The following is a 14,835-nucleotide window of genomic DNA, read 5'->3' on the forward strand; positions in this document are numbered from 1 at the left end:
TTTGACTTATTGTGGGTAATTTGAAATTCAGTCGACTAATTGCAGCACTAGATTATTTGTGAGACCAACGTGGAGGGGGAAGACTGCTGACTTTCAGGGTAGCAGTACACGTTTTCAGTGTCTATCTAGTTATATCAATAGCTAGCTAGCTAAGTTAGCTAACTGCACACACGTGTGAATCGGTGCCTCAGATCATAGCACTGGACTGGTAAAGGTAATATGTTCTGCCTAGGACTGACCCATTTTGATTAACTTTGCATTCACATTATGTCATTATAATGTTATATTTAGCTGTAGCAGACATGTACAACTAGCTAGCTATGGGATCATTTGTTGTGTGTGTTGCATAGGGACGTGTATCGCAGCCTACCAGTCACCATGGCAGAGGATACGTTGATGTTGAACCTCTCGTCTGACTCAGCTCCAGCATTTCACTCGAAGAGTTATCGGAGACCAACGTCTCAGGAGAAATGGGCTTTGGTAGGTAAACTCGGGTCATAACAATGTCACGAGTTTTGTTAGATCTTTGCTAAGTACCTCAACTCCACGGTGATTTTATTCACGGAGTTGAGTACAAACTATAGTTTTTTTTTAAAGAATCCCCAACTCGCTATGCAGTTGCTTTTACAGTGTACCTCTGTGCCTTTATTTGTTTTCTGAAATCATACTTTTTTTAATTAAACGTGAATCAAAACAACCACCGACTGTACTTGTTGAGATTAAATTGGCACATGCTTGAACGTTCCCGCTGAGGAAACAGTCGGTGGTTGTATTTTATTAACGTTTTATTATAAAGTATGCTTTCAGCAACAGAGGACAAACATAATAACACGATAAGGGTTTATATTTTGAAAATATCGGCTGCATAGCGAGTCAGTAAAAAAATAATATATAACTAGCCTGCTCTCAACTCCATGGATGAAATCATTGTGGAGTTGAGGTACTTGGGAAAGCGGGATAACTAGTCAGTTGTACAACTGAATTCCTTAAACTGAAATGTGTCTACTACATTTAACCAAACCCCTCTGAATCTGGTAAGGTTGACCAATCATTGTCAGCACATGTACCTTGCAAACTACCTTACTACTTTTGTTTCCTTGTTCTCAGTTCATCTCTGAATAGATATTACAGGTTTTTGTTTTAATTTCCAGAAAAATGCACAGAAACGAAAATACTCAGGAATACAGGAAGGGTTACCTAATAAACAAGGGTTCAATGGGCCTAAGACCAAGGACCAACAGCCCCCTGAGGACAAGGAAGAAGAGGATGTACCAACCCATAAAAGCCCTGTCGGAAAGCCAGCACCAAAGGTTGCAGCTAAAGCCTTGTCCCCTGAGACCCCAAAACCTGCCCAGAGATTCAAAGCCCAGCCAAAAATGACTCCAAAAAGTAAACATGTAGGGGAACACAAAGGAGGAGAGGACAGTGTGTTCATAAAGACTTCGTCCCTCTTTAGAAATAACCCAGATATCCCAGAAGTTCACAGGTAAGTTCTTTCAATGACGATGGGAGGGTGTTGAGTTGGTAATGTTGCACCTGGCTGTTGTCCTATGTGGTTTTGATCTTGAATCAAGCCTTTATTCAAATAGTCTATTTTCTCTACACCACTAATGGTTTGCTGAAAACATGTCTAAGGTCCAAGACTTGCTACAAATACAATTATTGATCATGATAGTAGTACAGTCTAAGAAAAAACAGGCTTGGATGGAGGGTTAGAGGGTTTGTTACTCCTATTTAGTGAAATGTTTGGTTAGTAGTAACCCCTCCACTGGCTGTGACTGCAGGCCTGCTGTGACCCAGCTGAAGGAGAAAGTCTTCACCAGCGACTCATTTGCAGAGCTGGACCTTCACCCCCACCTGGTGAGCACTTAAACTAGGGATGTGACAAATGGAAACCGTGAATTCATAATGCAGAATATGGTCCTATTGCGTATGACCTCTAGGGTGCAATGAAATTCTATCTACCGCAGTCATAGGCTGAATCATAAATCGAACGCTTGGCCCCTAAGCCCTTTATTGAGTGGCCTCTTGCTGTTGTGTTCGATAGTGAACACTCAAGTCTGAAATTATTTTGGCCAAAATGAACATTAAGACGATGCATGCTCGACGTCCCAACTGCCACTTATCAATATTTCAAAATCTGTTTGCGAGCATTGTTTCAACTGGTCTTGTGCATGACTCATTTGCTATTTAAACACGGGCACTGGAACAGACACATACTCTGATAGGCATTGAGAAAGTTGTAAAAACGTCATCTTACTCCTGCACAAAATATGTGCACATGTATCGGTCTCCAGGGATTTCAACTGTTTTATGTGTGTGTATATATATATATGTGTGTTTGTGTGTATATATATATATATATATATATATATGTGTGTGTGTGTGTGTGTGTGTGTAGATATATATATATATATATATGTGTGTGTATGTATATATATATATGTATGTGTGTGTATGTATATATATAAATGTATGTGTGTGTATATATTTATCTATATACACGTATATACACATCTATATATACACATACACACACATATATATATATATATATATACACACACACACACACACACACACACACACACACACACACACACACACACACACACACACACAGACACTTACTCATTCAAGGGCTTATCTTTATTTTTGCCATTTTCTACATTGTAGAAAAATAGTGAAGACAACAATTATGAAATAACATATGGAATCATGTAGTAACCCAAAATGTGTTAAACCTAAATGTTTTATTTTTGAGATTCTTCAAAGTAGCTACCCTTTGCCTTGGTGACAACTTTACACACTCTTGGCATTCTCTCAACCAGCTTCATAAGGAATGCTTTTCAAACAGTGTTGAAGGAGTTCCCACATATGCTGAGCACTTTTTGGCTGCTTTTCTTTCACACTGCAGTCCAACTCATCCCAAACCATCTCAATTGGGTTGAGGTCGGGTGATTGTGGAGGCCGGGTCATCTGATACAGTATTCCATCATTCTCCTTCTTGGTCAAATAGCCCTTACACAGTCTGAAGGAGTGTTGGTTCATTTTCCTGTTGAATTACAAATGATAGACCCATTAAACGCAAACCAGATATGTTGGCGTGTCGCTGCAGAATGTTGTGGTAGCCATGCTGATTAAGTGTGCCTTGAATTCTAAATATATCACTGAGCGTGTCACCAACAAAGACAACCTCAATGCTTCACGTTGGGAACCACACATGCGGAGATCATCAGTTCACCTTCTCTGCTTCTCACAAAGACACGGCGGTTGGAACCAAACATTTCAAATTTGGACTCATCAGACCAAAGGACAGATTTCCACCGGTCTAATGTCCATTGCTTGTGTTTCTTTTCATAAGGAAGTACCTTTTTTTGTGTTCTTTTAAGTGTCTTTTTTGTTGTTGCAGCTTTTCACCATGAAGGCCTGATTCACGCAGTGTCCTCTGAACAGTTAATGTTGAGATGTCTCTTATTTGATCTCTGAAGCGTGTATTTGGTCTGCAATTTCATAGGCTCTTAACTCTAATGAACTTATCCTCTGCATCAGAATTCTGGGCCTCCTTTCTTATGGCTCCTTTCCTCCTCATTGGAGTCAGTTTCAGAATAGCATTTGGTGGTTTTTGCGACTGCACTTGAAGAAACTTGCAAAGTTATTGATATTTTCCGAATTGACTGACCATGGACTGTCGTTTGTCTTTGCTTATTTGAGCTGTTCTTGCTATATGTGACTTGGTCTTTTACCAAATAGGGCTATCTTCTGTATACCACCCCTACCTTGTGACAACACATCAAACGCATTAAGAAGGAAAGAAATTCCTCTTTAAACTTTTAACAAGGCACCTGTGAATTTAAATGCATTCCAGGTGACTACCTCATGAAGCTGGTTGAGAGAATGGCAAAGGGTGGCTACTTTGAAGATTCTGAACACTTTTTTGTTGGTTACTACATGATTCTGTGTGTTATTTCATAATTTTGATGTCTTCACTATTGTTCTACAATGTAAAAATACAGAAACCCTTGAATGAGTAGGTGTGTCCAAACTTTTGACAAGTACTGTATCTTTGATGATTGGGACCTGTTAGTGGTTGTTTTGTGATTTTAAATGTTGTTGAAGGAAAGACATTGCTTTTCGGTTAGGGATTTTTTTCTTAACATTAGTCCCAATTTCATTTAAATGTTTTTACATTCACACTGAAGCTCGACAGTAAATATTGTCTCTAGGGTTTTATTCAGTAGGGTGCACTGTAGCAAAACATTACTGCAACAGAAAACAACAAGGGTGTCTGATTGGACACGGTTCAGGTAGTCCCTCCCTGTTTTAGTGTGTTTTTCTTTCTGTTTTTGTGACTTTTGAATATGACCCAGGTCATCGTAGCTGGAGTCTAGACCACGGTCGTTGTCAAGATGATAATGCTACTTTACAAGTACTGTCTGTCTTATAAATCAGTGGCCCTGTGAGACTTTGTTGGCTAACTGAATTGGTTCCCGCATCAGGTGGCGACGCTGACCAAAGTGCTGAATGTGACCACTATGACCAGGTAAAGCCTCCATTAGTGGTTTTCTAACTATATGTTCCAAATGGCATCCTATTCCCTTTATAGTAGTGATGCACGATATATCGGTGAACATATCGGAATTGGCCGATTTTAGCTAAAAATGCTAAAAACGGCGATGTTAAAAACCGATGTCAAAGCTGCCGTGCATACCTATATAATGTAGGTACATGACGTAATGACGCCACATAAAATGTTCAGCTAAACGTGAAACACTGCATTCCTAACCTAGCCCACACAATGATTGCTGTGTGGATCGCGCAGCCAACAAGTCGAGCAGTCGTTTGAAAGAGTAAGAACATTTCAGCGAGACAACTCAAAGGCGAATCCATTAAAGCCAAGACAATGGAATTCATTGCCCTTGACAATCGACCGTTCTCTGTCGTTGGTGATGTTGATTTTCGCCGACTGGTCGAGCACCGGTACACACTACCAAGTGCGTTATTTTTCAGATGTTGCCCTACCGGAGTTCCACAGTAATAGCGTCACTGCCATTAGCTTCACGACATGTATACTACAGAACGCCGTTTAGGTGTTTGCGTGTCAAAAAAGATACAGTAGCACTGTCAAAGCTGTACAAAAAAGTCTGCAAACACCGGCCACGAACGATGTGTTCACAATACCGCGTTGTTAATAAAGCACTCATTCAACAGTTTTAGATGAAGTTTTGTGGAAAAGGGACTGGGGCGAAATATTTCTCCCATGGGCAAAGAAATTCATAAGGGGTGATTGCTTTAGTTAACAGTAATTTTGATCCAAATGTGCAAATTGTCTAAATAGATCATCAAGATAGGTGGATTATTTTGAATATGTTATTGGACAAGAAACATATGGCCTATTAACCTATACAGTCCAAATAATGATGATCCAATCTTCTTTGAAAATATATCTAAGAATTTATCAACTACAAGAAACACTAGACTCTATTGTTATGGTGGGAGATTTTAATACGGTCTTAAATACCTCTATGAATCACACTATCACCATCAGGCACTTAAGGAAATCATGAATGTCATGGATATATTGGAATTAGTGGATATATGGAGACTTAAATGCCCTGCCCTAGTGGGATATACATGGCGGAGGCTTAATCAAGCTAGTCGTCTTGACTACTTTCTTATGCCATTCTCTCTGGCACCAAAAGTTTAACCTGTCTAGGATGAGCGTGCCGCTAGCGGCACACCCCCCCCACCCCCACTGAAAAACCAGTGCCGCGAAATTAAACAAAAATATTTTTTTTAAATATTTAACTTTCACACATTAAAGTCCAATACAGCTAATGAAAGACACAGATCTTGTGAATCCAGTCAACATGTCCGATTTTTAAAATGTTTTACAGGGAAGACACAATATGTAAAGATGTACATCTATTACCTAAAAACACATTAGCATAATCCACCATCTTTTATTTGTCCACCAACACCAGTAGCTATCACCAATTCGGCTAAACTAAGATATTTATAGCCCCTAACCAAGAAAAAAACTCATCAGATGACAGTCTGATAACATATTTAAGGTATGGGATAGGTTTTGTTAGAAAAAAGTGCATATTTCAGGTAGATGGCATAGGTTACAATTGCACCCACCGTCACAAATGGACTAGAATAATTACTATGAGCAACGTGTTTACCTACTTACTAATCATCAAACATTTCGTAAAAATACACAGCATACACTAATCGAAAGACACAGATCCTGTGAATACAGACAATATTTCAGATTTTCTAAGTGTCTTACAGCGAAAACACAATAAATCGTTATATTAGCATAGCACATAGCACATAGCAGCCCAGCATTGATTCTAGCCAAAGTGGGCGATAACGTCAACATCGCCAAAAAGATATTAATTTTTTCACTAACCTTCTCAGAATTCTTCAGATGACACTCCTGTAACATCATATTACACAATCCATATAGAGTTTGATCGAAAATGTTTATATTTAGCCACCAAAATCATGGTTAGACAATGTGAAATGTAGCTCAGCTGGTCAGAAAATGTCCTTGCGCCACTTAGACAGTGATCTACTCTTATACATAAATACTCATAAACGTGACTAAAAAATATAGGGTGGACAGGGATTGATAGACAATTTAATTCTTAATACAATTGCGGAATTACATTTTTTAAATTATCCTTACTTTTCAATACAGTTTGCGCCAAGCGAAGCTACGTCAAAAAACATGGCGTCCTAAGCCACTAACATTTTTCGACAGAAACACGATTTATCATAATAAAAATGTCCTACTTTGAGCTGTTCTTCCATCAGTATCTTGGGCAAAGGATCCTTTCTTGGGAGTAATCGTCTTTTGGTGGAAAGCTGTCCTCTTGCCATGTGGAAATGCCAACTGCGTTCGGGATGAACTGAAAAGCGTGCCCAGCTATTCACACCGTTTCAAAAATAAATGTCCCAAAATCGCACTAAACGGATATAAATTGCTATAAAACGCTTTAAATTAACTACCTTATGATGTTAACGAGTAAAAAGATGACCGGAGAAATATAACAGGCTAAACTAACGCTTGGAACAGGAGCGGGTCGGTGTCCTCCACGCGCGTTACGCAGCAAGAAAAGAGTTCCTAGCTACAGGGTTTTTTAATTTGTAGTGCCTGTGAACGCGCAATCGACCCCATTGAAATCGTCATCACGTAAAGGCATCCAGGGGAAGACGTAAGCAGTGTCCGTATAGTCATAGCAATAACAGTGCCCTTTTAACTGACTCCAGAACAGTGGCCAACATTTCTGAAATCTGACTCCATGTCAGGGAAATTGCTGTAGAATGGGCTCTGTTCCACTTAGAGACAAAATTTCAACTCCTATAGAAACTATAGACTGTTTTCTATCCAATAATAATATGCATATTGTACGATTAAGAACTTTGTGGGAATCCGTTTCAAAAATTACCCGATTAGCATAAATAGTCACAACAGCGCCCCCATCCTCAACAGGATAAAAAGTGTTGATAGGGGACAGAATGCAGTTGGATCATCACATATTTGGCATATCTATTACTCTTACAGAATTTCCACGTGGGCGAGGATATTGGAAATTTAATCAAAGTTTACTAGATGATAAATTGTTTAGAACTAGGACAGAATAATTGTTAACTTTTTCAGACATAACATAGGTACAGCAGATCCCCTTATTGTATGGGACACTTTTAAATGTGCCTTTTAGGGGCCATGCAATTCAGTACTCATCTATAAAACAAAAGCAATTTAGATCAAAAGAGTCCATATTAATAAAGGAAATTGAAGGACTAACAGTACAGTTAGATATCAATAAAAACTGTACCATAGAGGCCCAGAATAAGTTAGAGGAAAAACAAAAATACTAACTTATTCAAGAAAGATTCAGTGTAATATATTATAAAAATAAAGTGAACTGGATGGAATGTTGGGAAAAATGCACCAAATTATTTTTCAATCTTCAATATAGAAATGCTACCAAAAAAAATGTTAATAAATTTGTATTTGTCACATACACATGGTTAGCAGATGTTAATGCGAGTGTAGCGAAATGCTTGTGCTTCTAGTTCCGACAATGCAGTAATAACCAACAAGTAATCTAACCTAACAATTCCACAACTACTACCTTATACACACAAGTGTAAAGGGATAAAGAATATGTACATAAAGATATATGAATGAGTGATGCACATTTGTGGCCTGCTGGAGGTCATTTTGCAGGGCTCTGGCAGTGCACCTCCTTGCACAAAGGCGGAAGTAGCGGTCCTGCTGCTGGGTTGTTGCCCTCCTACGGCCTCCTCCACGTCTCCTGATGTACTGGCCTGTCTCCTGGTAGTGCCTCCATGCTCTGGACACTACGCTGACAGACACAGCAAACCTTCTTGCCACAGCTCGCATTGATGTGCCATCCTGGATGAGCTGCACTACCTGAGCCACTTGTGTGGGTTGTAGACTCCGTCTCATGCTACCACTAGAGTGAGAGCACCGCCAGCATTCAAAAGTGACCAAAACATCAGCCAGGAAGCATAGGAACCGAGAAGTGGTCTGTGGTCACCACCTGTAGAATCACTCCTTTATTGGGGGTGTCTTGTTAATTGCCTATAATTTCCACCTTTTGTCTATTCCATTTGCACAACAGCATGTGAAATTTATTGTCAATCAGTGTTGCTTCCTAAGTGGACAGTTTGATTTCACAGAAGTGTGATTGACTTGGAGTTACATTGTGTTGTTTAAGTGTTCCCTTTATTTTTTTGAGCAGTGTATATTGAAAAAACATACTTTGCGATGATATGGTCACATGTATCAAATAAAATCAAAGCCGGAGATATTGGTCGTCCATAACGGCTGCTAAACAGCAATCCCACTGTCCATCGCGTGCTCCTCAGAGTACCGGAAATGAGGGACACGTCATACAAAGAGCCTGTATTCAACGTCAGACCAAGATAAACACGAAATTTCTTCTCTCACAGCCTCTTGACACCCAGGGGAAAGTCTATGAAGTGAACGTAGACTCTTACGTTTCATGCCCATGTATGGGCAGGAAGAAAAGCAGAGCGTCGATTTCAGACTTTCCACTTCCGGGTCAGGAAATGTGCTGCAGAATGAGTTCTGTTTCACTCAGAGAAATAATTCAAACGGTTTTAGAAACTAGAGAGTGTTTTCTATCCAATAGTAATAATAATATGCATATTGTACGAGCAAGAATTGAGTACGAGGCCGTTTGAAATGGGCATCTTTTATCTGGCTACTCAATACTGCCCCTTGCAGCCATAAGAAGTTAACTTCTTGACGCACGGATCCCTTTAGCGGGATCATTTTCGTAAACAACCGCTGAATTGCAGAGCGCCAAATAAAGTAAAATAAATATTTGTAATCATGAAATCACAAGTGAAATATACCAAAACACAGCTTAGCTTGTTGTTAATCCACCTATCGTGTCAGATTTTGAAAATATGCTTTACAGCGAAAGCAATCCAAGCGTTTGAGTTTATCAATCACTAGACAAAACAGTAAGAACAGCTAGCCTCAAATTAGCTTGGTCAGAAAAGCAATAAAATTAATCGCTTACCTTTGATAATCTTCGGATGTTTGCACTCACGAGACTCCCAGTTACACAATAAATGTTATTTTTGTTTGATAAAGATTAGTCTTGCGCGTTATGTTCAGAAAACCATAGGCTCGTTCCGGTCCTGAAAGGCAGACAAATTCCAAAAAGTATCTGTAATGTTCGTAGAAACATGTCAAACGTTTTTTTATAATCAATCCTCAGGTTGTTTTTAACAAACATAATCGATATTTCAACCGGACGGTAACCTATTCAATACTACAGAGAAAGAAAATGTCGAGCTACATCTCTCGCGCGCAGGAACTAATCAAAGGATACCTGACGCGTTTTGAAAAATCTCGCTCATTTTTTCAAAATAAAAGCTTGAAACTATGTCAAAAGCCTGGTCACAGCCTGAGGAAGCCATTGGAGAAGGAATCTGGTTGATACCCCTTTAAATGGAGGGGCAGGCAACGGAACAGGGGTTTTTCCAATAAAAGGCACTTCCGGGTTGGATTTCCTCAGGTTTTCGCCTGCAAAATCAGTTCTGTTATACTCACAGACAATATTTTGGCAGTTTTGGAAACTTTGGAGTGTTTTCTATCCTAATCTGTCAATTATATGCATATTCTAGCATCTGGACCTGAGAAATAGTCCGTTTACCTTGGGAACGTTATTTTTCCAAACATAAAAATTCTGCCCCCTAGCTGAAAGAACATTCTTATTTACATTCCCGGCCTACCCCGACCAAACCCGGACGACGCTGGGCCAATTGTGCGCTGCCCTATGGGATTCCCAATCACGGCTGGATGTGATACAGCCTGGATTCGAACCAGGGACTGTAGTGATGCCTCATGCTTAGATGCAGTGCCTTAGACCGCTGCGTCCGTGTGTGTTAACTATTTAACTGTACTAGAATGCTTAAGGCCGCTAACATTTTTAATGTCGGTTATCGTTACGGTCTCCTTTTTTTTTGCAAGGAAAATATTGGATATCGGCCAAAAATGTCATATCTGTGCATCACTACTTTTATAGTGCACTATAATATAGGGAATAGGGTGCCATTTGGAACACATAGCTGCCAACTGTCCTTAGCATTCAAGATGCCCCTCAGATCAATCGGCACAGTCTGTATACTAACGCTGTTTTCCTTGGCAGTGTCCAGAAAGAGACCATTCCTGTCCTCTTGTCTGGTCAAGACGCTGTCGTGCGCTCTCAAACAGGATCCGGTAGGATGCATTTCCAGCTCTTTATGCTTCCTTTTGATGTTTGACTGCATATTATTTTTATATATTCCACATACAGTGCATTTGGAAAGTATTCAGATCCTTTGACTATTTCCAAATTTTCTTATATTACTGCCTTATTCTAAAATGGATTAAATACATATTTTCCCTCATCAATCCATACACAACCCCATAAAGATTTTTAGACATTTTTGCAAATGTAAACATAACTATTCATACTCTGCTATGAGACTCGAAATTGAGCTCTGGTGCGTATTGTTTCCACTCATCGTCCTGGATGTTTCTATAACCTCATCGGAATCCACCTGTTGTAAATTCAATTGATTGGACATGATTTGGAAAGGCACACACCTGTCTATATAAGGTCCCACAGTTGAGCGAAAACATAAGCTATGAGGTCGAGTGAATTGTCTGTTAGAGCTCCAAGACAGGATTGTGTTGATGCACAGATCTGGGGAAGCGTACCAAAAAATGTCTGCAGCATTGATGGTCCCCAAGAACATTGGCCACTATCATTCTTAAATGGAAGAAGTTTGGAACCACCAAGACTTGGTTCACCATAAGCACACAGCCAAGACAACGCAGGAGTGGCTCCGGGACAGGTCTCTGAACGTCCTTGAGTGGCCCAGCCAGAGCCCGGACTTCTCTGGAGAAACCTGAAAATAGCTGTGCAATGACGCTCCGAATCCAACCTGACAGAGCTTGAGAGGCTCTGCAGAGAAGAATGGGAGAAACTTCCCAAATACAGTTGTTCCAAGCTTGTAGCGTCATACCCAAGAAGAGATGAAGCTGTAATCGCTGCCAAAGGTGCTTCAACAAAGTCCTGAGTAATGGGTTTGAATACTTATGTAAATGTGATATATCAGTTTATTTTTGTAATACATTTGCAAACATTTCTAAACATGTTTTTGCATTGTCAGTATGGGGTATTGTGTGTAGATTGAGGGGGGGGGGACAATTGAATCCATTTTAGATTACGTGCGTAACGTAACAATGTGGAAATCAAGTCAAGGGGCCTGAATACTTTCGGAGTACACTGTTCTTTTCCTGTAGAGCCTAATTACTATACGAGTTTTTGGGGGAATGGGAGAATGTTTTCTTCTATATACATTGTACAGATTTAATCATTTAGCAACGTTGTGGAGAGGATGCAGATGCTTTTTATTTTTTAGAGCTTTGTGTGAGTAATAGTCCTAAAGTGAAATGTTTTCCTTTTTGTACTGGAATGTCTAGGTAAAACTCTTGCCTACGGGATACCGCTTGTTCAGTCTTTACAAGCAGTGGAACCAAAAATTAAGGCAAGTACACTGATTTGTTAATTAAAATTAATTTTAAAAAGGTCAACATATTATTTTCATATCCAGGGAACCGCTTTAATGTCAGAATGACCAGCTCATTGCCTAAGAAGTGTGATCATAGTGTGATCATGTGCATGTAGGGTGTACATATACATACATGCATGCATACAGTTGAAGCCGGAAGTTTACGTACACTTAGGTTGGAGTCATTAAAACTTGTTTTTCAACCACTCCACAAATTTCTTGTTAACAAACTATAGTTTTTGCAAGTCGGTTAGGACATCTACTTTGTGCATGACAAGTCATTTTTCCAACAATTGTTTACAGACAGATTATGTCACTTATAATTCAATGTATCACAAGTCAGAAGTTTTCATACACCAAGTTAACTGTGCCTTTAAACAGCTTGGAAAATTGCAGAAAATGATGTCATGGCTTTAGAAGCTTCTGATAGGCTAATTGACATCATTTGAGTCAATTGGAGGTGTACCTGTGGATGTATTTCTAGGCCTACCTTTAAACTCAGTGCCTCTTTGCTTGACATCATGGGGAAATCAAAATAAATCAGCCAAGACCTCAGAAAATAAATTCTAGACCTCCAAGTCTGGTTCATCCTTGGGAGCAATTTCCAAACGCCTGAAGGTATCATGTTCATCTGTACAAACAATAGTACGCAAGTATAAACACCATGGGACCATGCAGCCGTCATACCGCTCAGGAATGAGACGCGTTCTGTTTCCTAGAGATTAACGTACTTTGGTGCGAAAAGTGCAAATCAATCCCAGAACAACAGCAAAGGACCTTGTGAAGATGCTCGAGGAAACGGGTACAAAAGTATCTATATCCACAGCAAAACAAGTCCTATATCGACAGAACCTGAAAAGCAGCTCAGCAATTAAGAAGCCACTGCTCCAAAACCGGCATAAAAAAGCCAGACTACGGTTTGCAACTGCACATGGGAACAAAGATCGTACTTTTTGGAGAATTGTCCTCTGGTCTGAGGGAAGAAAAATCAAACTGTTTGGCCATAATGACCATTGTTATGTTTGGAGGGAAAAGTGGGAGGCTTGCAAGCCGAAGAACATCCCAACCGTGAAGCACGTGGTGGCATTATCATGTTGTGGGTGTGCTTTGCTGCACGAGGGATTGGTGCATTTCACAAAATAGAGAGATATATGTATTTAAGTCTATATTATAAGGTTAATGAAATCAGGAGGGAATGAGAAGGATGTCCAAGTAATCCTTCATCTTGGATTTCTGGAAAAGTTTCCAGAGTTGATACCCTATATCCGTGTGTCTAAACCTTCTGCATATCCTTTTTCCAGAGAGGGGATGGGCCTCTTGCTGTCATTGTGGTCCCCACCAGAGAGGTATGCCCAGATCATTTTCTCTTTTCTCTGTCCCACTTGTTGTTCATCTTTACTTTTCTAACCTGCCTAACTTCTCACCTGGGTGCATGTGTTATACCATGAGTCACTATGCAGTTGTCATTTGTACAATAAGCATACACACAATGGATGTTGAGTTTGAGTCATAACTACTTTGATTTCTTCTTGATTTTTGTTCCCAGCTGGCCCAGCAGAGCTTTCAGATCTTCCAGAAGCTCCTCAAGGTACAGTAAGGTTGTGCCCCAAATGACACACTATTCCTTTTCTAGCCCCAAATGACACCCTATTCCCTTTCCAGGGCACTTCTTTTGATCATTTTTCTTAGGGCTCTGGTCAGAGTATAGCACTATATAGGGAATAGGGGTGCCTTTTGGGATGCATCCCTAGTTTCTCTGCCCAGCAAAGCACTACAGCCACAGTCAGCCAGCAAAGCATTGGAATGTGATGGGCTCTTTTCCCCTGGCTGTCTGCGTATTGTACTGTACCTTCATTCCCATCCCTCTCCTCTTGCCAGCCTTTCACGTGGATCGTGCCTGGAGTCCTGATGGGGGGAGAGAAGAGGAAGGCAGAGAAAGCCAGGTTTTTTTCCACCATTGATTGACTTTGGGTAGCATATTGGTTTGAAGGGGGAAGCTTTCACTATAGTTGGTGTCAGTGGATCCAACCTAGGCTGTGTGTGCGCGCTTACAATCCTGTCTGTCTGTGTTTAGGCTGCGTAAAGGGATTAACATTCTGATCACCACGCCGGGCCGACTGGTGGACCACATCAAGAACACTCTGAGCATAGCCTTCAGCGCTGTCCGGTGGCTCATCCTGGATGAGGCTGACCGGTACACACACACACACACACACTCTTTGACCTATATTTTAGGGCTTAAGGCCCTCAGATGTTGGCATTTCCTTCTTCCTGCCAACGCTACATTGTGTATCTGGCTTTGCTTTATGGTGAATGAGTGGTTCTGTGTTTGTCGGGGTGTAGGATTCTGGACCTGGGCTTTGAGAAGGACCTGACAGTGATCCTCAATTCCTTGAATGCCACTGGACCTCCCAGGCAGAACGTGCTCCTGTCTGCTACTCTCACAGATGGTAAGCTGCCCAAGTGTCCTGTTTGTTAGGCACCAAATGGGAAAAAATGGGGGAGGAACTGCATTTGACATTTTAGTCATTTAGCAGACTATCTTATCCAGAACGACTATCAGTAGTGCGTGCATACGTTTTTCATACTAGTCACTCGTGGGAATCGAGCCCACAACCCTGGCGTTGCAAGTGCCATGCTCTACCAACTGAGCCACACGGAATCATCATCATTACTTTGGGTGTAATCATTAGTGCA

The 14,835-nt window shown here is 40.5% G+C and overlaps 1 protein-coding gene across 1 annotated transcript in view; it reads left to right on the forward strand.

The window, feature by feature from the left end:
- The first annotated feature begins 351 nt into the window (after positions 1 to 351).
- The window catches only part of ddx31 (DEAD (Asp-Glu-Ala-Asp) box polypeptide 31), a 51,865-nt gene continuing 37,381 nt past the window's right edge, over positions 352 to 14,835 (forward strand). The window contains exons 1-11 of the mRNA XM_055920531.1: positions 352 to 480; positions 1,152 to 1,486; positions 1,785 to 1,860; positions 4,500 to 4,543; positions 10,728 to 10,798; positions 12,050 to 12,114; positions 13,440 to 13,484; positions 13,685 to 13,726; positions 14,017 to 14,081; positions 14,213 to 14,332; positions 14,482 to 14,588. Coding sequence (XP_055776506.1) covers positions 379 to 480; positions 1,152 to 1,486; positions 1,785 to 1,860; positions 4,500 to 4,543; positions 10,728 to 10,798; positions 12,050 to 12,114; positions 13,440 to 13,484; positions 13,685 to 13,726; positions 14,017 to 14,081; positions 14,213 to 14,332; positions 14,482 to 14,588 — 1,072 coding nt within the window. The 5' untranslated portion in view covers positions 352 to 378. The remainder of the gene's footprint in view (positions 481 to 1,151; positions 1,487 to 1,784; positions 1,861 to 4,499; positions 4,544 to 10,727; positions 10,799 to 12,049; positions 12,115 to 13,439; positions 13,485 to 13,684; positions 13,727 to 14,016; positions 14,082 to 14,212; positions 14,333 to 14,481; positions 14,589 to 14,835) is intronic.

The sequence above is a fragment of the Salvelinus fontinalis genome, chromosome 4, assembly GCF_029448725.1.
Source record: "Salvelinus fontinalis isolate EN_2023a chromosome 4, ASM2944872v1, whole genome shotgun sequence".
NCBI lineage: Eukaryota > Metazoa > Chordata > Actinopteri > Salmoniformes > Salmonidae > Salvelinus > Salvelinus fontinalis.